The sequence below is a fragment of the Rhinopithecus bieti genome, unplaced genomic scaffold, assembly GCF_001698545.2.
Source record: "Rhinopithecus bieti isolate Rb0 unplaced genomic scaffold, ASM169854v2 scaffold_32264, whole genome shotgun sequence".
In the NCBI taxonomy this organism is placed as follows: Eukaryota; Metazoa; Chordata; class Mammalia; order Primates; family Cercopithecidae; genus Rhinopithecus; species Rhinopithecus bieti.
Window position 1 is genome coordinate 587200 of NW_016813984.1, and position 22736 is coordinate 609935.

The 22736-nt window shown below is 35.8% G+C and overlaps 1 protein-coding gene across 1 annotated transcript in view; it reads left to right on the forward strand.

Moving 5' to 3' along the window:
- Positions 1 to 22736, forward strand: part of UTRN (utrophin) — a 604813-nt gene that overhangs the window by 498181 nt on the left and 83896 nt on the right. The window contains exons 56-58 of the mRNA XM_017849334.1: positions 2583 to 2729; positions 5288 to 5366; positions 8771 to 8831. Coding sequence (XP_017704823.1) covers positions 2583 to 2729; positions 5288 to 5366; positions 8771 to 8831 — 287 coding nt within the window. The remainder of the gene's footprint in view (positions 1 to 2582; positions 2730 to 5287; positions 5367 to 8770; positions 8832 to 22736) is intronic.

Sequence of the window (22736 nt, forward strand, 5' to 3'; positions counted from 1 at the left end):
ATATAACACCTGACCATAAAATGAAAAACGAAAACCAAAGACCTTGTTTGTCAAAGCTTTTTAAATGTTTTAACCTGTGGCTTATATAGAGAAACATTACTTTTGGAGAGGAAAAATTTAAATTTCTTTTTTGTTCCAAAAGATTTTTAAAGCCTGTCTTGAAGTTATATTCTATTTTTTTAAAGTTTACTATCTTTTGAAATAAAATAGGCTATTATTTAAAATTATATGCATCTCAAAACATTTTCTAGCATTTCATTTTTAATCTTTAATAGATAAAAAAATAAAAGATGGTGATTTTAAAAGCGAATTACACTTCTTGAGTCCTCCAAGGTACCTACCCATGGAGATTTTTTTTTTTTTTTTTTTTTTTATTTGAGATGGAGTCTCTCTCTCTCTCCCAGGCTGGAGTGCAGTGGCCGGACCTCAGCTCACTGCAAGCTCCGCCTCCCGGGTTTACGCCATTCTCCTGCCTCATCCTCCCGAGTGGCTGGGACTACAGGCGCCCGCCACCCCACCCGGCTAGTTTTTTGTATTTTTTAGTAGAGACGGGGTTTCACTGTGTTAGCCAGGATGGTCTCGATCTCCTGACCTCGTGATCCACCCGTCTCGGACTCCCAAAGTGCTGGGATTACAGGCTTGAGCCACCGCGCCCGGCCATGGAGAGAATACTAAGGCATACAGTTAAAATCATGACTGAAGAAACCTTGAAGGATTTGAATTCTGTAATTGTTCTCAAACTGAAGCTGAGGGACCCCAACCTTTTCAAACTCTAGAGTGAAACATTCCCTTTGCCCACCCTAACCCACACCTCCTCTTTCCCTGTGCTTCTATATTAATTGTGAATTTTTTACACTTATAATGTCTCTGTTACCATACAACTGCTCTTCTTATTTAATTGTATTTGTGTGTTTGCTTGTGTGTGCACATTCTGTAATCTATTAAAATGCCAAATCTGCAGCAACGGAAAAAAACTACCTCAGATCTTCTTCTCCTTCTATACTGCAGCAATTCCCATGAATTTGTATGCTTCCCTTCTTCTACCCTGTCTTTGAAATGTTGGTAGCTGCAGGGTTCAGTAATATTTCTTACTTTACACATGTTGACTTCAAAGTTCCAACATTCATAGTTCTTACTCTGACTCTAGTCTCTTAAAGAGCCTCCCTACTTAAAGATGAACAATGTAGAAATGATGAAACCTGAGGGCCAAAGCTAATGGGATATTTATAACACTTACTACTTTTTAAATTTTTTTTATACTTTAAGTTCTAGGGTACATGTGCACAATGTGCAGGTTTGTTACATATGTATACATGTGCCATGTTGGTGTGCTGCACCCATTAACTCGTCATTTACATTAGGTATATCTCCTAATGCTATCCCACCCCCTACCCCCATCCCTACTACTTCTAATTTAAGTTTGGTACATTATTAACTATAATTTTGTGGCCAATTTAAACTTAAACTGTTTTCCTTTAGTATCCCAGTTCTGTTCTCCATTCTGTTTTAGCTTAAATATTGCTCAAATATCATTTTGTGGGCCTTTGTCAATAGAAATTAATTCTGTCTCTTTTGGATTGCATGTCCTGTACTGAATAGTGAGCGTCTGTTCCCAAGCAGCTTCCATTCTTCGTTGGGGACATCAAGAATATGGATGCTCATAATTACAATTTCTGAGTGTTCTTAGTGAGTTGTTTTAATGATTCTAGACCTTGCTCAGAGGTGGCATTTGTCAATTCTAAGACTCATTTACCTTTTTTCCTGTAGAATCCACTCTTCCTGCCCAAGGCCTAACCACAGAGTGATTATAAATGATTTGGACAGGGATAGATCTTACCTCTTGAGTCTGTAATAGGCATTGGTTTCATGGTTAGGAATGTTGTTTCTGCTGGCCACTTTCTAACTTAATTTTCAGTGGAAACATGTTAAAATCAAGTTGTTGGATTTGGTGAAAAAATATTAAGGTAGCTATGTTAAAACAGAATAAAAAGAAAATATGAATACAAACTAAAGATAGAATCAACATGAGATATCAGTAAAGTGGAAAAATAATGGCACACATTTTCCAGAGTAAACTGCATATAATAAAAAGCATGAAAGGAAATACATAATCATTTAAATACGTTTGAATTATTTTTCTCTTCACACACTTATTTACGTTCTTTGGGTAATAAACAGTGACTTTTTGGTTATTCATCCAAGTTACCGAAGACCTGAATTAAGTCAGCTGTTGTTGAGTGGGCAACTGTAGTTGATTTCCTCTGAGATGGCCTTGCCATTTATTTGGAAGTAGAGTTCCAGGACCCCACATATACCAAAATTCATGCATACTTCAAGTCCCACATTTCCCCTTGGAACCTGCATGTACAAAAAGTCAGCTCTCCATACAGACCTGCAAATACTGTATTTTCCATATGTTTGATTGAAAAAAATCGGTCATAAGTGGACCCAGGCAGTTTGGTTGAGAAAAATCTGTGCATACGTGGACCCATGCCGTTCAGATCTAAGTTATTCAAGGATCAGTTGTACTAGCTTTTGTTATATTCTTTTCCAATAATATATTTTTGGTTCTTTTCTTCTAGGCATTTAGAGAAGAAATTGCACCAATCAACTTAAAAGTTAAAACAGTGAATGATTTATCCAGTCAGCTGTCTCCGCTTGACCTGCATCCCTCTCTAAAGATGTCTCGCCAGCTCGATGACCTTAATATGCGATGGAAACTTTTACAGGTGTCAGATTATTCCCCTTTGTAATGCAGGCTTTCACCTTGGGTGGTCTGTAAACCCTACCTCACTATTCTACCACTCACCGTTTTCTCTTTCTTTATTGATGGTATTTGATAATGAATTTAGCATATGATGACATCAGGTATTTGTCTTTCAGTATCTTGAACCTGAAGGCCTCCTTTATTTGTAGAGTTTAATTCAATTTTTTGGTGTACTATTCATATGATATTTGTGGAAAATTGCAAAAGGTTAAATAAATCACAGTAATTGAAACCTGTGTTGGGTCACAGAAACACAGTTGGTTTAATGACTCCAGGCCTTATTTAAATATGCAATTTTGATGTAGCGCATACAAACATTTGAGAGATATAATATTTTATCATGTAATAGATTTGCTGAATTAATTCAAATATGCAAGCACTCAATGGTTCATATTTTCTTAATGAAATTGAAGAAGTAAGAAATTAGTGTATAATATTTTACAATCTCAGTCTTTGAAAAGAGTGTTAATAACCTAGGATTAGTAAAGCAAAATCTGTTAAATGTATACATGTTTTTCTAGTGGATGGAACACAGAAATATTTGCTCTTTATTCTTTTTTTTCTTCTGCTTTGTTTCTCTAATTCATTATCTTCATGTGATGATTCTTATGGTCCATCTTGATTTACTTCCCATTCTATTTCTGTTATCACTATTCCAATTAGAAGTCAGGGAATATGTTATACTTGAAAGAAGATATGTATTCAGTCATCCTTAACTATGATCCTGGTCACCTCTAGAGCTCAGATGTTAGTTACTGGTTGGATAAGATGAGAAAAATCTATGCTGGTGGACAACACTGTTGAATTACAGGAGTAATATTTTCTTTACTCATAAAGTGTGGCATTTGAATGCTTTTAGGCCTTAATGAACAAAGTGCACACTAATGCAATTTAAATAGCTAACCAGGAGGAACTAGTGCTGTCCAGGGAACCAGACATACAGTTTCATTTAAGGACAGCTGCAAATGAGATTGTCCTTCTAAGTGGAACAATAACTAGCATTACATGACCAAGGCTAGAAAAAGGAAATGGAAATGTCAGTAGGCTATGTGCGGTTGTTATTGATTTGCATTTAGTTTCTCAGTTTAGTAACCCTTTACATTTTCATAATGCAGATAACTAACTATAGAATGTGTATTTTACAAGGCGCTGGGCATGGTGGGTCATGCCTGTCATCCCAACATTTTGTGAGGCTGAGGTGAGAGGGTCGCTTGAGGTCAGAAGTTTGAGACCAGCCTGTGCAACACAGGAAAAGCCTGTCTCTGCAAAATAAAAATTAAAAAATTAGCTGGGTGTGGTGGTGTGTGCCTGTAGTCTTAACTCCCTGAGAGACTGAGGTGGGAGGACCACTTGAGGCTAGGAGTTCAAGGTCACAGGGAGCTATGTTTGTGCCACTGCACTCCAGCCTGAGCAACAGAGTGAGACCGTGTCTCTAAAAATAAAACAAAAATAAAGATGTGGATAATAGATGTAGAGTATCCAACCTGGGTAGCATAGTGAGACCTTGTCTCTACCAAAAAAAAAAAAAAATTAACGCAGCTTGATTGCATATGCGTGTAGTCCCAGCTACCTGGGAGGCTAAGGTGGGAGGATTGCTTGAGCCCACGAAGTCGAGGCTGCAGTGAGCCATAATTGTGCCACTGAACTCCAGCCTGGGCAACATAGTGAGACTCTGTCTTTACAAACAAAACAAAACAAAGCCCAAAAATGTATATGAAAAAATATGAAGAGTACATTATTATGCCTGTTCAAACTTAGATATATGTCTCAACCCCAAGCAGAGATGATCAGATACAAATTTGGAGGAAAATAAGATGTTGCATACTCACATGTCTTTTCATTCTCTGTTTATCTTCTACCACCTCACTCTATCCTTCTAACTAGCTACTATCTATGTACTGTCTATTTCTCTCTCTCTCTCACCATATATATATATATATATATATATATAATCTATTATCTAACTATCTAGTTTCCTAGGCTTCTTTTTCATTTGCTCCCCATAACACTTTGTACCATCTTCCTTACAAAACAGAGATGAGTAGTCACTGATTCAATGACCACATTTTGACTTTAGAGGCTTTAGAGACAATGTACTGCCTTAGAGGCAATGCAGAGTAACAGTTAGGGCACAGATTCTGGCACTGTATGACCAAATACAAACAGGAGTGTTGCCACTCACTAGCTTTATGTCCTTCGATACCTCTTTGTGTTTTAGTTTCTTAATCTGTAAGATAATGATAAAAATAACTTTTACAGTTATTATGAAGACTAAAGCATTAATTTCTATAAATTGCTCAGAAGAGTACCTGACTCTGTTTACTCTTATTTGAGGCCAGGAGTCCTTTTTTTTTTTTTTTTTACCATTACTCTGATACCAGAGACAGAGAAGGGGCCTATATAAACAATCATATCCTGGGCAATAGCATCATTTATTATAGCCTTTAAAGCAAAGATATTATTAAAGTTATTGTTTCAGAATCAAATTATTTCCTCTGTCTCATATGTGTATGTGTACAGGTTTCTGTGGATGATCGCCTTAAACAGCTTCAGGAAGCCCACAGAGATTTTGGACCATCCTCTCAGCATTTTCTCTCTAGTAAGTACTAATAAACTGGACTGATCACATTAATTGAATGAATTAGCATTTTCTTTCACTTTAATTGAAGAAGCCGTATTTCTTGCTATCAATATGTTTATTTAGATAGATGCATGTAAGGAGGTACTAACATCAGTGAAAATATTGCTTAATGGTTATTATTTGTATTAATGTAATGACAACTGAGAAATCTTCAAAGTGGAACAGAAATGAATTCATCTTTAGCTATGGCTTTTCATTGGAACGTCTGTTATGATAACTAACATAGTATCATATCATCATTGCTGTGTCATAGGCAAAGATTATGAACTTTTTCATAATAAAGAAATCAGTTTTATATTTTAAGATTTTAAATTATTTTTTCTGCTTAAAATTTGCCTATTTAAAATAAACCTTCAACTTTTAAAGTAAAAAAATCACTCCCCATAAATCTTTAAGTGGGAAGATTTTGATTTATTAGGCTCACTGCGATTATATTTAGTTTTTCTTCTATTCAAGTATTGCATATGTAGCCAAACCATCTACGTAGAATTTTGTGTAATATTTTTCAACTGGAATTTTTAAATTTGTGGACCATTCTTGAGATCTTGAATAAACAATTTCAGCTTCTACTTTATTTATCATTCACTGCTGAGGCTACTAAAGAATGTAGGATTTATAGTCAAACAGATTGAATTTAAACATTCATTCTNAATCAGTTTTATATTTTAAGATTTTAAATTATTTTTTCTGCTTAAAAATTGCCTATTTAAAATAAACCTTCAACTTTTAAAGTAAAAAAATCACTCCCTATAAATCTTTAAGTGGGAAGATTTTGATTTATTAGGCTCACTGCGATTATATTTAGTTTTCTTCTATTCAAGTATTGCATATGTAGCCAAACCATCTACGTAGAATTTTGTGTAATATTTTCAACTGGAATTTTAAATTTGTGGACCATTCTTGAGATCTTGAATAAACAATTTCAGCTTCTACTTTATTTATCATTCACTGCTGAGGCTACTAAAGAATGTAGGATTTATAGTCAAACAGATTGAATTTAAACATTCATTCTGCCGCTTACCAGACCTGTGAATTTCTGAAGGTTGATTTCTTTGTCTTAAAATACCATATTACCTATTTCTTCTGATTGTTTTGAGAACTCAATGACAAGGCATATCCAATTACACAAAGCACCTAGCACAGTTCTTGACACAAATGCTTTCAGTAAATATTAATTTCTTTCCTTTCATTTCCTCTGGCAAATATATGTAAGAAAGCAATTTGTTTCATTTAATTCAATTTAAGTAAATTTTAAAACTTAGGACAAAGCTTGTTTCTCAATCATGACAGTTTTTTTGCAACTATAACCATAGAAATAGCTAAAAAATACTATATCTTCTAACTAAATTGATTACATTATATTTCCTCTTAATCTTTTTGTCACTATTAATAAACCTCCTTACTTCAGTTAAAGGTTGGGCTTTTCTTTTACAATTTCAAGAATCTTAATCAGTCATTTCCTGCCTCTTCCTGCCCTGTACCTCTCTACCTCTCACCATCCTCCCTGCCCCCACCCCTACCTCAACACCATATAGTTTTTCTGTTTCACAAACCTTAGACCTTAGCTAGTTAATCTTTGAGTGGTATAGGCCTTCCTGGAATATACTGTGTATCTAGATGCCAGGACACATTTTTAAAGTCTGGATACCATCAACGTTGATGAAGTAAATAGGTTTGCTCTATACTTATTAGATATTAAGTATTCCAGATTTCTAAAGCTCAGTTTCTCAAAATGTAAAGCTATGTACCAAGATCAAATGAAAGAGGAGTTTACAAAATAATTGAGACTGTATTTACAGTTCTAAGTATCAGTTATCTTTAATATTGATGAAATGCTACACTTTCACCTAGCAATCACTGTCATAGTAGAAATCAAGCACATATTCTTTTGGAAGTGAAATATTGTGAAATTTACACACATTTTGTGCAAGTCAAATGCATGGCCTTGTATTATCTAACACTGAGAGTCCAAGGAGGTGGAAGTTATTCAAATCAAAACAATTATTAAAATGAGTGGAGAAGTATAAAAGTCCCAATTAATAAATTTAATAATTGTTGTCCTTTGCTGCTTGGAATCTTTGGCTTTATTATATTTCTTGGACTTTAGCCATGATTATAAAAGAAGCCTGTTTAATTAGGCACAAAATAAAAACTGACCTATTAGCCTGGTGCCAACACTGAAATGAGGTTGGCTCTAATGAGAAATGTAACGTACCTACTTCCTCATTTCATCCCTTTTTTATACTTTGGTGGGCATAGATTGAGAAAAGAATATTTGCCTTTTATAAAGAGAGGAAGAATTGTTGAGTAGAAAAATTGCTCAACTGATATTCAGAAATTGAGATCACATCTGAGCTCGACCATTTATTTACTGGTTATCACTCTTTGGGCAAGTTATTTTATCTCTATGCATTTAGTTCCTCATCTATCAAATGGAACTTTAACGTGTATCTTGCTGGCTTCCTTACCAAAAAGATATATTTGAAACTGCTTGACAAAGTTTAGAATGCTGAATAGTTGTAAGATATTAATGTGACATGAAATTGAGAAAAAAGTATTGGTGACAACTGGCTACATGAGGATCTGATGATATTTGCAAAGTATGAAAATTCAAACTATTATCTGAATGTTTGTATTTGTTCATTTAGCAAAATTCTTTTATGGCACTAAATTCACATGTACTATTCTTCTTAAGTAAGTCTTAAAATAATTGGTTAATGTAGGAATAATGTATTTTTTATAAGTAAGAAGTAACTAGAATTGAAAAAAAAGAAGTACCTCAATTAAAAAAACCCATAAAATCTCAATCATAGAAAGATCTAGTGCAAAAGTAGGAGACTGGGCTCTCTGTGTGTTTCAGATGAAAGTAAGAAATTGGGATTTTTCTGCCTAGACGATTGCCTTGGTTCTTCACAACTTTTGCCTATTTTAAATTTCCTCTTTTAAATTTTGTAGAATTGAATTTATTTAAATGCCATCTGTACTCAATAGCTCCTCCTGTGACTATGATGCAAAGTAAAGAATGTTATTAGTCATCTGGAAAATTCAGTCTTCAAAATCTCATTTTAATCTGGATATACCAGGTAAAATTAATTTTGGTTTTATCAAAAATATATATGGAGTACAGTTTCCAGATGGCACTAAGGTTTAAACTGTAGTATTTATAAACAACACCATTTGAAAATTTAAAAGTATTTTTATCAACTTTTTTGTTTGACCCAGTGGATCTCATAATTATAGGAATCCAGCTCAGAAACCAGAGCAGTTCATTGAATTTGCTATAAAATGTTCAGTTGTTTTGCATTAAGGTGTAAGACTTTTTGGTTTCCAGCGTTTCCAATAATCTCCCTTTGTTTCCTCAGCATCAGTCCAGCTGCCGTGGCAAAGATCCATTTCACATAATAAAGTGCCCTATTACATCAAGTAAGTTGATTTTAATTCTCCCTTATAATACCAAGAAATCATGTTTTATTGATAATTTAAGAGGCTTCTCCCCCCGTAACTTTTAAAAATGGAATTCAGTCCTGTTATCTGAAGGAAACTATGATATATTTAATATTAAAAAGAAACTAGTTTTAACATGATAATTATATTTTCATTTATTGGGTTAGGGATATAGGTGTGTTTAGCTGATATATTTTAAAGTAGAGATTAAAATATCTGGAGACAGACAATAAGCTATGATGGCTCTACTGTACTCCAGCCTGGGCAACAGAGTAAGATCCAGTCTCTAAAAAATAAAAAAAAATAAAAAAATTGGAGAAAATGACAGAATTTCAAAATACTCTTGACACAATGATATTTGTCAGACTGTACAAATTCTAAGCCATTTTCCTCCTCCAAGAAAATCCGTATAAAATGTCTTATACTCTTCTTATTTTATTCCACCAGTAGGAAATAATGATTTATCATGAAAAGTTAAATATTGTCAAGTTTTCTTTGTCTTATAGAAGTTATCTGCATTATTAGCATAGGCTCATCATTCTTTGATTTTGTTGTCCAGTTAGTTTCTCCTTCTTGCATACTGTTTCTTCTTTTTATATGACATTTTATAAGTTTTGTATAATTTACACAGGCTCTTAGTAGGCCTTGATCCTTGGCTTAGGGCTATATATTGTCATGGAACAGAATGATAAAATACTACTTCTGCAGTCCCTTGTGGTGTAACTTAGTAAAGATATTAATTTACAGTGTGCTCTAGTGATGAGTCATAGTTCAGCCTATTTTATGTGTCAGATGAACAGCATCATAATCATGACAACACTTACTTATTGCCAGGAGACAACTCTGTCTCAGGTTAACTGTGTGACCTCAGGTAAGTCAGATGAAGATCTCTGGGCCAAGTTTCCTTTATATCATTTCTAAGATGGAGTGTGGTATCTCCAAAATCTATGCAAATGCTAATAATCTGCTCTTACAATATACTTCCTGAAAACATTGTGTGAAGTCCATGTTAGTGAAATCGTCTTTTCTTAATAATTTTTTATTTCAGTCTGAGATGTAAGCTCAGAGTAAAAAACAGGTTTGCCTAATATATAATAAATATAATAAGCAATATGTTTAATTTAAAAATATAATAAATATAATAAGCAATATATATTACATTATCTTATGCGAGTTTAATATTTTTATCAGTGTATAACCTACAATGCACTGAGTTGTGAACTGAGTTGAGAACAAGGTATTGAAACAATTGATTGGTGTCAAATTTGCCCACGTAAGAATGGAAAGAGGTCAGATGCTGGATAAGTTGGCATATCTCTAGTGAAAGAAGATGTGATTATCTAACTGAAAACATTTAAAACTGTTTACATTTTTATTGTACACTGTAACAATAATAATAGTAATAGTATTAGAGAACTTTAATTCGCTTGGGTGAATATGGACTTGATTTTAATATTACAAATTTAGATATAAATCTGATGTACTGTGGTAGGCAAAATAATAACTGCTCCCAACCCCCGAAAGATGCCTGCATCCTAATCCCTGGTACCTATGAAAATGTTCGGTTACATAGCAAGGGAGAATTAAGGTCGTAAGTGGAATTAAGGTTGCAAATCAACTGACCTTTAATTAGGGAGATTATTCTGGATTATCTTGATGGGTTTAATGTAATCCTAGTGGCCTTTAAGAGTGGCAGAGGAGACAAAGAGAGATTTGAGGATGCTAGCTACTAGCTTGGAAGGTAAAGGAAGCGGACATGATCCCTAAATGCAGGCAACTTCTAGAAGCTGGAAAAGGCAAAGAAATGGGATTCTCTCTTAGAACCTCCAGAGAAGGAATACAGCCCTACCAACTTTGATTTTATCCCAGGGAGACTTTTCTGTAGCAGCAATAGAAAATTAATGCATGTACTATGCAAAAATCAAGAAGGTCATGCAAATTAATTGAAATTAATTACTTATTAAATTGACTTAGAATCCTTTATCATCTGATTTTTTAAAAATGCAAACTGGATCTAGTTTATGGGTTTTACTAGATAAAGAAAATATTAAATCTCTTGCTTTATGTTTCTATCATGATTATCTGTGTGGTTTGGCACTTTTAAAGTGCATCCTTAATTTTAGCTCTTTTTTAAAAATGAATTTCTGTATGTTCAGGTTAATTATATACGACTGAGAATTGAATTGTCTAAATCAGAATTTCTGTAGTTCAAAATGTTTATAATTTTGGAAGGATCTAATAGGATTGTGTTCTTGTTCTTATGGGGCAGAATTCTTATGGGGCAGATTGGCAGAGTAAAAGTTAGCTTTACGTGGCTTCCCATTGGCTAGAGCACTATTAGCAGCTCTGGAAAATAGATATAATATAATGATGGCCAGTATTTTAAATAATAACATTTAGGACTGTAGCATTCTAAAAAATCTTCTCCATCACCAGTAAAAGATTGGATTGTTTAAAATATATGTTGTTTTAGTGTTAAATGTCTTTTAAGTCTTTCAAATTTTTAGAAATGTGCCCATTTGTATATAGCAAATTCCCGTTTTCACAAAACATGTTTAACCAGGATCTTTCATTGTGTAATTTAACAGTTTATTTCCTCATGAAGAAGAAACATCAAATTCTGAAGGTAGAGTTATAAAAGCCAGTATTTATGTGTGAGGAATTGTTATGAAAACAAAATTTAATTCCCAAATTAATAACCAAGCAAACGGTGAATGAAAAAGCTTTTAATGTACACTTCCCTTTGCATGGCTTCAAAAGTAGAAGAAAAATGTTTAAAACAAATTTTACATGATTGCCATGCAAGGATAATTCCCTGGGGCAAATTTCGAATGTTTATGGCCAACAAAAAATAATATTCAGGTAGAAATATTCAATGTTTTCGATGTTTAAGTATATCATCTATGTATTCACTGTTAGAATATGGCCAGAAAGTTGAAAGGAGACTAGGAAGGACAAATTATTTTTATGTCATATTTTAATTTTATAGATCACTTAAAACCCACTTTAGGCCGGGCGCGGTGGCTCAAGCCTGTAATCCCAGCACTTTGGGAGGCCGAGACGGGAGGATCACAAGGTCAGGAGATCGAGACCACCCTGGCTAATACGGTGAAACCCCATCTCTACTAAAGAATACAAAAAACTAGCCGGGCGACGAGGCGGGCGCCTGTAGTCCCAGCTACTTGGGAGGCGGAGGCAGGAGAATGGCGTAAACCCGGGAGGCGGAGCTTGCAGTGAGCTGAGATCCGGCCACCGCACTCCAGCCTGGGCGATAGAGCCAGACTCCGTCTCAAAAAAAAAAAAAAAAACCCACTTTGATGGCTTCCCACTGCATTTCTGTCTCTCTAGGTAATTCGTTATTAATATTTTGAAGTGCACTGCAGTGGCTCCATGACCATGTGTTTGTAGAAAATGATAGAATATAAATCTGAACTGAAAGAGTCTATATAGTATAAATCCTTCTATTTGTTAATATCTTAAGTTAAAACTAGTCTATATAGTATAAATCCCTCTATTTGTTAATATCCTAAGTTAATACTAACATTCGAAAATTTTATTTGCCGCCTCTAAGGTAGACTTTCTGAAACCAATCTAGTGATTTCTTTTTTCCTGGTATAGTGCAATGAGAGCTCATTGTATTCAGGGTTTAAGAACATTTAAAATGGGGCCAGGTGCAGTGGCTCATGCTTATAATCCTAATGCTTGGGAGGCCGAGGCAGGTCGATTGCTTGCCCCCAGGACTTCGAGACCAGCCTGAGCAACATGACAAAACCCTATCTCTACAAAAAATTAGCTGGGCATGGTAACATGCGCCTATAGTCCCAGCTACTCAGGAGGCTGAGGTGGGCAGATCACTTGAGCCTAGGAGGTCAAGACTGCAGTGAGCCATGATCACACCACTGCACTACAGTATGGGCGACAGAGTGAAACTCTGTCTCCTTTAAAAAAAAAAAGGCAGAGAAAAAGAAAATTTAAAATGGTTCTTGCTGCCTTCACAATATACGATAATCTGCCATAAAAGCCAGATCTCTCTCATTGTAAATTTTTGGTTATGTATTTTGCACAAGTTAACTAAAAGTTAACTTCCAGGGAGTATGAGGGATAAGAGGAATGAAAGCTTTGGGTTCAGTTGAACTTTCTTAATGCATCACATTAATCAGTAAAATTCACCACTTCTCAGTTTGCCACAGAAATAATAGTAACATATAATAATAATAAATAGTTGCTGTGGGAAATAATAATGATCATTGTAATAAATTACATTTTTGAACAGTCATTTGCCAGATGCTGTGCTGAATCTTGTGCATAGATGATCACTTTTAATTCTCTCATTAGCCAAGTGAAGTATAGGTACTGTAATTACCCGCATTTACGGATAAGGCTTAATGAATTATCAATAACTGCATTAAAAGTAGTTAATAAGTGCACTTACAGCTTGCTTGAGATTACATAGCCAGTAAGTAGAAGAGCTAGTGTTCAAACCCAGGGATTGTCTACAGCTCCTGAACTCCTGATCACTCTGCGGTGCTGTGTCCTGGCCTCAATATTAGTTGAGTCAGAGGATGGAAGTTTTTAGTCCCATGGAAACTTTGAATAGGATGAAGCATTATATTTAGGAAGGAGGAGAGTAGTGGAGAAAGTATGAGCAAACATCTTTTCTTTCATACCGTAGACTGGTTACCATTTACTATGCACCTCCTATGTGCCAGCAACTGCGCCCAGCTGTCCAAGGACAAAGCCCATGCTTTTTCCAGTACTCCACCCTGCCCTTGTGTAGGCTTTTCCATAGGCTAATTTCTACAGGAGGATCTATTTTCTAGATGTTTAAAGCAGTTTCACACTGTGGTCTGGTAATGGAGAAAGGTACTTTTTCATAGATAGGAAGATGTCATTCCCACAGTCCTTGCCAGTTGGACACTGAGAGGAGCTCTGAGGTGGGAAACACACTCTTTGGCCTTCCTCTATCTTTCCCCATTCACATGGTCCGAAGATTTCTGTCAGTGGGTAGATTTAAGTATCTGTGGGTAAGATGGCCAACAAAGCTGGCTTGTAAGTCCTAAGGGACTTGAAACACAGATGGTTCTCTATACATCTGGCCTGTTGGTAAGTCGCAGTATTTAACAGAATTTAGTAAGGTATAGTTAGGAAATAAGGTTTTCCTTTTTCCTTATGACATCTTCTCTAAAGCCTGAGTTGATGACTTTTCAGTAAGCCTTTAGTTTTGCTACGGATGACTATTCTGTTCTTGTGACAAGGTGTCACCATCACAATTTAACAATTCTATAGCTCGGTTTTTCCCACTGGAGTCTGAAGTGCACACGTTAATTCTTCATAGAACCCTAAATACAATGTACAATATCACACAACACACAGCTTTCATTATGAATGTATTAGTAACCTCTGGTTATATATACCATGCATGTCACATTTTCTAAAACTGACATTCCTCAATATTGCAAAATATAACCAGCATAAACTTGTCTGTATCTATAAAATTCGCAGTCTTACATTTCTTACCCTTGTTCTAACTCCCTCTTTGAGAGGATCGAAATGAAGATCATCCTCAATTTATTACTTCTCTCTTTTTACTTTTATTTTCTACTCTTGTGTCCATTATTGATAATCCTGCAAAGCTCTTTTAGACCCCCTCTCATTTCCCAAGGCCACCCTCTACCTGCCCTAATCCTTCAGTAACTGAAAGGAAATGAAGTTTGTAATAGTTGTAAAATCTTGGGGAGCGAGTAGTTGATCTTTATCGCAGTCATACAGTTCATTTGTGTAGATTATATAAACTTGTCTTGGCAGAACTACACATACCGTCTAGAGGAGAGAATTCATGCATATTTCTTTAGAAGAAGTGTGTACCAGCTTAGGCAATACAGGAGAAATAGTTCTTCCCTAAAGAAGGGCAGAGAGGAGTATCAGCAAGGCAATCTCCAAATATTCAACCTAACAGGAAAATGAAAGCTAACAAAGTATGTATAACAGCAACTGCAAAGAATTAACATAAAGCATTTTATCATTAAAGGTTATACAACACTTATCCCAGAACAGAATAAACCCATAACAAAGGTATAATTAACAATGAAAAAATAAACATAGCTCTCTCCAAAAGGGTCCCTACAGCAGCCTTTATTTCTGCCTTCCCTCTTCCGTGAAGATGAGGGATGGTATCTTTTCGGTTCCAGTTTTTTAAGTGAAGAACTGTTGGGCCACACTTTGAATCTCTTTCCAGAAGTGGAGCTTGTGGTTTTGGTTTTAATGATAAAGAAGTAAATGAAGTAGAAGCATAAGAAAAGTGTACTGGAGAGTCTGTTTTTCTAATAGTCTGTGACTCTGTTTTTATTGAAAATAAATATTTAAAACTCACTAGGCCAACTCTGCTGATGGGGAGGTAAGAATAAAATTGATCTATGAAAGAATGTAAGTACCTTAGGATCACTAAAGTCCTGGGCTTGGGGGGGCTTCAGATAAATGAGCATAAGCATACCTTGGCTAACTAAAAATCCAACAGCAGAAAGCCTGCCCTGCAGCAGCCAGCAAACCATCACTGCGAAGAAATCTTATGTATTACTGTTGTCCTAGTTAATTGAGGTAATTTAGGTGGAACTGACATTGTCTTTGAGAGACATTAGGTAGTTCAGGACTTAAAATATCACCTTCACTGCCATTAATGTACATATTGTTGGGCCATGGAGTAGTATTTTGGCTTGGAATCTTCTAGATTACCCAACTCTATTGCATTATAATGGCACCATCAGCCTTACTGGGCAATTTGATTTTAGGGTAAGGGATACAGTTAGTAGAGTTCTACCGTACAATCTAGGTAGGATCACTGTGGGGCCATTCAGAGAGGAAAAAAGATACCTATACTTTATAAAGATTAAATTTTTAAAACTGCCATTGCAATGAGCAAAAGTACAGAAGGAATAATGTTTAAAATTGTAAAATAAATAGAAATATGTTGATTATAAAGTAAAATAATACAGTAAAAGATTTCATATAACCATATAGAAAAAATTAGAAGTAATTAATCCCTGCTTTTAAAAATACATAAAAGAAAGAGATAAAGTAGTAATTTATTTTAAAATAAAAAGCTAAAAGCTACAAATCCAGCTTTTAAAAGCAAACTTAAAGGATACAGTGATCCCCTCAACTGTTGCGGGAACATAGTCCTGTTGTTAACACCTTCAGATGGCTCCCCAGGGCCAGTGCAACAACCAGTGACCTACAGGAATTTGGCTGATGGTCTGAATCTCCCCAGTTTGAGAGTCAGGGAGATGAGGGTAGGGTTGCGTAGGAGGTGGGGTTCCCTATGAATTCTGGGCTCATGTAGAAATATTATCAAGCTAGAGGCTCCCCTGGGTTTACTGAGTATTTGCTTGTTTATATTTCTAGACAATCTAGTACCCTCAAGACAATTATCACCTATCCCTCCCCTCTCACATAGGCACATCAGTTTTGATCATTAATTCTACTACTTTATTTAAAAACAAACAAATAAACTTTGCCTTATTGTTTTGTAACAATGGTTCTATTAGTCATACATGCAATATTGACATCTTGTATTTTGGGGTGTATGGTATGGTAGCCTATTTTTATATAGTCCTTTCCATGTTTGTATCTTTAAATCTCCTCCAGAGTGTGAAATTATTTTAAGTGTTATTTGTTTAAGAGACAGGGTCTCACTCTGTTGGCCAGGCCAGAGTGCAGTGGTGCAACCATGGCTTATTGGAGTTTTGTACTCCTGGCCTCAAGTAATTCTCCTGCCTCAGCCTCTTGAGTAGCTGAGACTACAGGTACATGCCACCAGGCCCAGCTAATTGGATTTTTTTTAGAGATGGAGTCTTGCTATGTTGCCCAGGCTAGTCTCAAACTCCTGACCTGAAACAGTCCTCCTGCCTTGGCCTCCCCAAATGCTGGGATTACAGGCATGAGACACTGTGCCCAGCCTAAATGCTTTTTATAGTCAAATCCTACAGAATTATTCATAATTTACAATGTTGTCTTCCTGCCTCCTGTCTTCATTATCATGAGATACTAATGGCATTTCTTAAGGAAGACTCTAAACTTTTACAGTACCTGTTATCAAGTGGGATCATATATCTTATTTGAATTTTGACAGAATGTTTTTTTTTTTTTTTTCTTGAAATCCTGACCTCCACACTTCTTAACTTTTCTCTTAAGTTAATTTTTTGTTTCTAAAAGTATATGGATTTCCTGCCTTTAAAAGCTTAGAGGACTGTAGACAGTGTTTGTAAGTGGATGAGGAAGTTGAATATAACTTGAGGAATATATAAGTTACTCCTACAGCTTTCTCACCCATTACCTCCATCCTCTCCCAGGGGCTTTTCCACACAGGCACACACACCCACACCCAAACCCACACCCACACACAAGCATGTGCATAGAGTGAGAATCAATGTTACTGATGAGGGTACTCCACATTCTTCCTATATTCTAGTCTTGAGTGAAACAAGGACTGAAAAGATTATAAATTCCAAAGTAAGTATACCACCTCTCAGATCTTTAAGAAGGTGTTACTCAGATAAATGATGTCATATCAGATTGCCAACATTTGTTTTCACTCTTCGTACTTTAGGCAGCTGAATGCAAAATTGATTAGTTGGGAGCTCGTGCCTGATTGCTGTATATATCTAACTTCTATAAGTGTACATAAAGTAGGTGTTAACAGAACCTGTATTTTGCTTGTGTCAACTTCCTTTTCTGGAGACTTCTGGTTTTCTCATAGCACCTCCCAGCTTCTAATACACTATATAACTTATTTACAGTGTTTCTCGTCTCTTATTTTTCCCCATCGTGAAGCATGGCCACTCCACTTGGCACCATGGAGTTCATAGCTAATATTTGTAGGACCAGTTTGAGTGCAGGAGAAAAGATGGAAGCCAAACAGAAGTGGCTTGAGTGGTGAATGGGACACGAGGAAGTAGATATGGTACACTACTCATTGGTGAATTTTGTCTGTGAAGGAGAGAAAAAAGGTGATAACTAGCAGAAAATGTAGATTTGAGGTAGATGTGTGTGTGAGTGTGTGTGTTTGTGTGTTTAAGAATGGCACGTTGTAAACATTTATATTCTACAAAGGATAGTCTTCTTGAAAGAGGGGTTGACAGTGCAGCATAAAAAATTTTTAAGAAATCATTGGGAAGAATTGGTGTTTAATAAGAAGGGGGACAATTTCTCAGTTAAAGGGGAAAGAGGATGACAAACTGGCAGATGGAGGGAGGTTTCTTGAGTTGGTGGAGAGAGAAAGGAGTCCTCATCTAGTGGTATTTAGGTTTTCAATGAAGCGTGAGATAAAGTGAAATGATACTAAGGCAGAGAAGGAAACCAGTTTGGGGAGAGAGATAGCAGTAGTGAATTTCTGTTTTGGAGTTTGGGAAAGCAAGTTTATTAGGGAATGTAGTGCAGTTGCCAGGAGTTGGGCATTTGAGGTTTGAAATCACATATTTAAAGTAAAACGAGTCTGTCTGTTGAGTGATTTTCTCCAGTTGTTTTTATCCACAGCTGCTCAGGTCCAGAGTAGGCAAGTAATTGAGCTGATCCAGGCTTGGCAAGGGGTGAGAGAGAAGCAAGGGAGATGAGGTTATTTGTAATGATTCTAATTATAGACCATGGACTCAAATTTGGACAGATTCATCAAGAAATATTTTAAAACCTTGATTATGCAAATATACTTCCATATCAAGAGTCTAGGCTTAAAATGAGACTATCTCTTCAAATCCTGTTTCTATTACTATAGGACCTCAGGCAAGTTATCTAAGCACTCTCTGCCCTAGTTTTTTTCATCTGTGAGATGGAGACAGTATTGTCACCCAAATCATAGAATTGTAATCCAAATTGAATTTACACATAGAAAAAGTTTATCCAAAAAAGTTTACTTGGTACAAATTGAGCACTCCAATTGCATGTTATTACTGTGATTAATATAATACATCCTGACCTAGTATGTTATATTTTACTTTGCACAGCAAAGAAGAAATACTTTTCTTTCTGTGATTGTCTTATTTCAGGGCAATATACATAATTCTTGTCCCCACATTTGTATTTTTACTTAACTCATCTTTAGTTATGTTATGTTATATGCCTTTATAATTATAATTGGAATGGAATGATACATAGCAAACCTCACAAAATCCAGTTATAAGCATAAAATTGGATAGCTAGTAACAATTAAGTATATTTGGTAAGTGTCAGTTTTTGGACAGCAAGATGCCTTCTGATCATCCTTTAAGATTTCATGGAAAAATATCAGACCACTCTAATGAGGACAAATGGGTTTAAGAAGTATCTTCCCCAGAGCAGTCCTTTGCCCAGAAATCAGTATTTTATCAGTCTATCAAAAGTGCATGTCCTTTGCTGTTGGTTCATTGTGTTACGTATTAGGCAGTATTGCAGCACAACTTTTTTTGTTTTATTTGTTGGTGCTACAATCTTATATTATTTGTATTTTACTTTCTGTGACTTACCAGTACACATTGTTATGAATAATAATAGGTGGAGGGATATATTACTTCTTAACCTTATTGGCTTAATATTTTGATAAAGTCCATAAAATGCAGAGATTATATGTTATCCCAGCTGGGGCACTTCAGAGTAAGGGGGCACTTTTAATAGTTATACCAGGATGCTGATGTATAATTCCTGTATACAATCTAGTATAAAGCAGGATTTATGCTGCTTGAAGGATAGTTTTCAAAATAGGCCAAAAAAATCTTAACTCTTTTATGAATACAAAAAGAGCATGTTTCATTTAACTCATAATAAGAGAACCAGTAAGAAGTTATAATAGGTTCCAAAGAGAATACAAAGTGTCACCTATCTATAGTCAGATTAGGGATGCTGAAATGAGTTTACCTCTGGACGCAAAGCTGACAAACTGGTCAATATCCACAGGACAATAATCAATTGCATTCCCCTGGGCACAATTTGCATTTATATTGACAGAAGTCATTTGCATTACTATCTGTTTTCTTCAGTTTGCAGAGTTTAAAATAGCTCAAAGAGAATTTAAGCTTTACAGGATACCCACTGATTTTTTGCCCACAGCAAAGACCTTCACAATTTTTCCCTACACAGGCAAAACTGGATGGCTGGTCAGCCTAGTTCCATGTCACATGTTCTCACTTATGTTTGCTCCATGTGATTTTGTACTTAACTGTTAACTGCTACTTTGTTAACAGTACAAATAAAATATTTGTACTGTTAATAAAAAAAATTATTTTTTATTTTTTAATTTTATTCTTGGATAGATTCCCATGGCTGTTGCCTTTTAAAAAGAGGATTTTTAGTAATAAAATCATAATTTTATTTTAGAGCTTATCAAGCTGCACAATATGAAGTCCCACTCCCTGTTCATATTTGAGATTAATTAGAACCCAAGCTGTTGTTATTTTGGGGTAAAATGCTACTTTTATTCTGTTTTGGTTGCCTACTCTGGGAGAACTTCAGGCATTTTGGCAAGAGGAGCTGAGCTATCTGCAGCTGTTCAAATACTTTAAGCCTTTGGGTTCATTGTGGATTTTGCTTTAACCCTCTCCCCTGACTTAAAACAAAACAAAACAAAACAAAACAAAACAAAAAACCAGCAGCCAACTGCATCTCCTGTTTTTTTTTATTTCTGTTGTTTGGTAAGTGGCAGTGATACTTTTGTAACCAGAGGCTGTATTTATTTTCTGTGTTGGCAGTTCTGCCTAATGAATCAACTGGTATTGAATTCACAAAGGGAGACGCCCGTTCCCTCCCTCCATCTGTTTGCCAAATGTGTGTGTTCCCCTCAGCTCTCAATAGTGGTTTCACTAAAAAGAGCCATTAGCAAGTGGTGTTCACCTTGAATTCTCAGTTCTCAGCCTGACTGAGAGATAGTGGTATTTTCCTCTTGTGATGATGTAGAGGCTGTGTGAGGTGAAGACCCACACCTGTAATTCCAGAGAAAGCATATTTGTTGTTTAAGTATAATGTCTGGCTCTACGTGACCGATGGCTTTAGTTTGGTTCTTGAGCCTTGGTTTGCTCCATGATGAGATGTCTGCCTCTGGACAATACTGTTGTCATGGAGATTGAAATTCCCTGAAAGAGAAGACAAGAGATCAATGAATCCTAGTAGGTTCTCTCAGACTGGGAGCCCATGATGCCTTACTGGAATTGCATTACCTCCTCAGTAAATCCTTCCATACTTGTTGGTGATAGGGAGGAAATTTTTCTGAGACTCTGCATTTCTGTAAAGCTCTGAGCCTAATGATGAATACCAAGAGTTTAGGTCAAACAACTTCAGTACCCACTCCATGGGCTTTGGAGCAATTTGGATAGTATCACTACCATCAAACCAAAGGGTGGAATGGTTTTGTTGGTGTTCGGTAGTGGACCATGAAGTAGAAGTATTTGTCTCTGCATTGAAGTCAAGAATCTGGGTGGAGGTGCCAGACAACTTTCCAGCTCTTTCTAAGACAGATCTTCACATTGTAGTTATATTATTTTGTTTGAGATCTTGGAATTTCCAGGATACATACCCAATTGCTAATATTTCCAGGATACATACCGAATTGCAAATACACACTTTAAATATTTTTCAAAGGTAAGTATGAGTTATTTGGGGTTTTTGTTACCTGTGTGTATATAACAATGATGATGTTCTTTTCCCAGTGACATGCCCCAGTTTTTGATCTATTACATAGGCTTAAAAACTAATTTCTCTTGAATTTGATTTTATGAATGTTGTAATATCACTCTCTTAGGTACTATGCTGGTTCATTTCACTTACTAAATAGTTTTATAAGAACTAGGTGTCATTTAAGAAGTCTTTGGAGCACTATTACTTTATTAATCTACCCTGACCTAGATAAGGGGCAGTTAACTCTTTTTAAATGTAAGGCCTGACCCACCAAAGTCATGAACTGTTTACCTAAGAAACTTAATTGAAGCATTCCATTTATGTTTTAATCTCAGTTTATTACCCCAAAACTTCCATCTAACGTATGAATTAGTTTGGAAATTTACAGAAACAGAGAAAGTATACAACTTGCTTTTAAAGTGAAGAACATGAGGAAAACAGTTTAATACATATAGAAAATGATAATACTGGTTAATAGGAGGAAGCTGAGAAGAGGAACACAGAGTCAAAGTGGCAAGAGACACTTGCCTGAGGGGAGCGGGGAATCCAGATACACATGAAGAGAAGAAAGGGTAGATTTGCGCAGAGGACGGTTCGACTCAAGATAGAAGAGGAGGGAGGCTCCGTAGATTGTGGGATGATGTCATTCAGAGTTAAACTTGTTTCTGCAGTCTTTGGAAATATGACGAGACTTCTAAAGGGTAGTGACTCTCACAGCACTACTTCTGCTTTTGGAGGATTTGTTCTGAATGATATCTACATCTGCTTAACAGATATGGGTGTATTCTGGAGCCTGCATTGATCTGGCCACATCAAGTCAAGGCCCAAGGGTTCATGACAGTCACATTTTATATCTAGGTTTTAATTTTTAGTTTCAATTCTGCTTGAAATAGGCAAAGCAAAAAATTTCATTTGTCTTTTCACAATGTAGTTGCTCAAATGAAATTTATTATTTAAAAAATTGTATAAAAAACTTTTGTATAGAGAGATGAGGTCTCGCTATGTTGCCCAGCTGGTGTCAAACTCCTGGGCTCCCATCTCAGGCTCCCAAAGTGTTGGGATTATAGATGTGAGGCACCACACCTAGCTAAAATTTATTATTAATATATATATATATATATATTTTTTGAGATAGTGTCTCACTCTGTCACCCAGGCTAGAGTGCAGTGAAACGATCTCGACTCACTGCAACCTCCACCTCCCAGGTTCAAGTGATTCTCATGCCTCGCCCTCCTGAGTAGCTGGGACTACAGG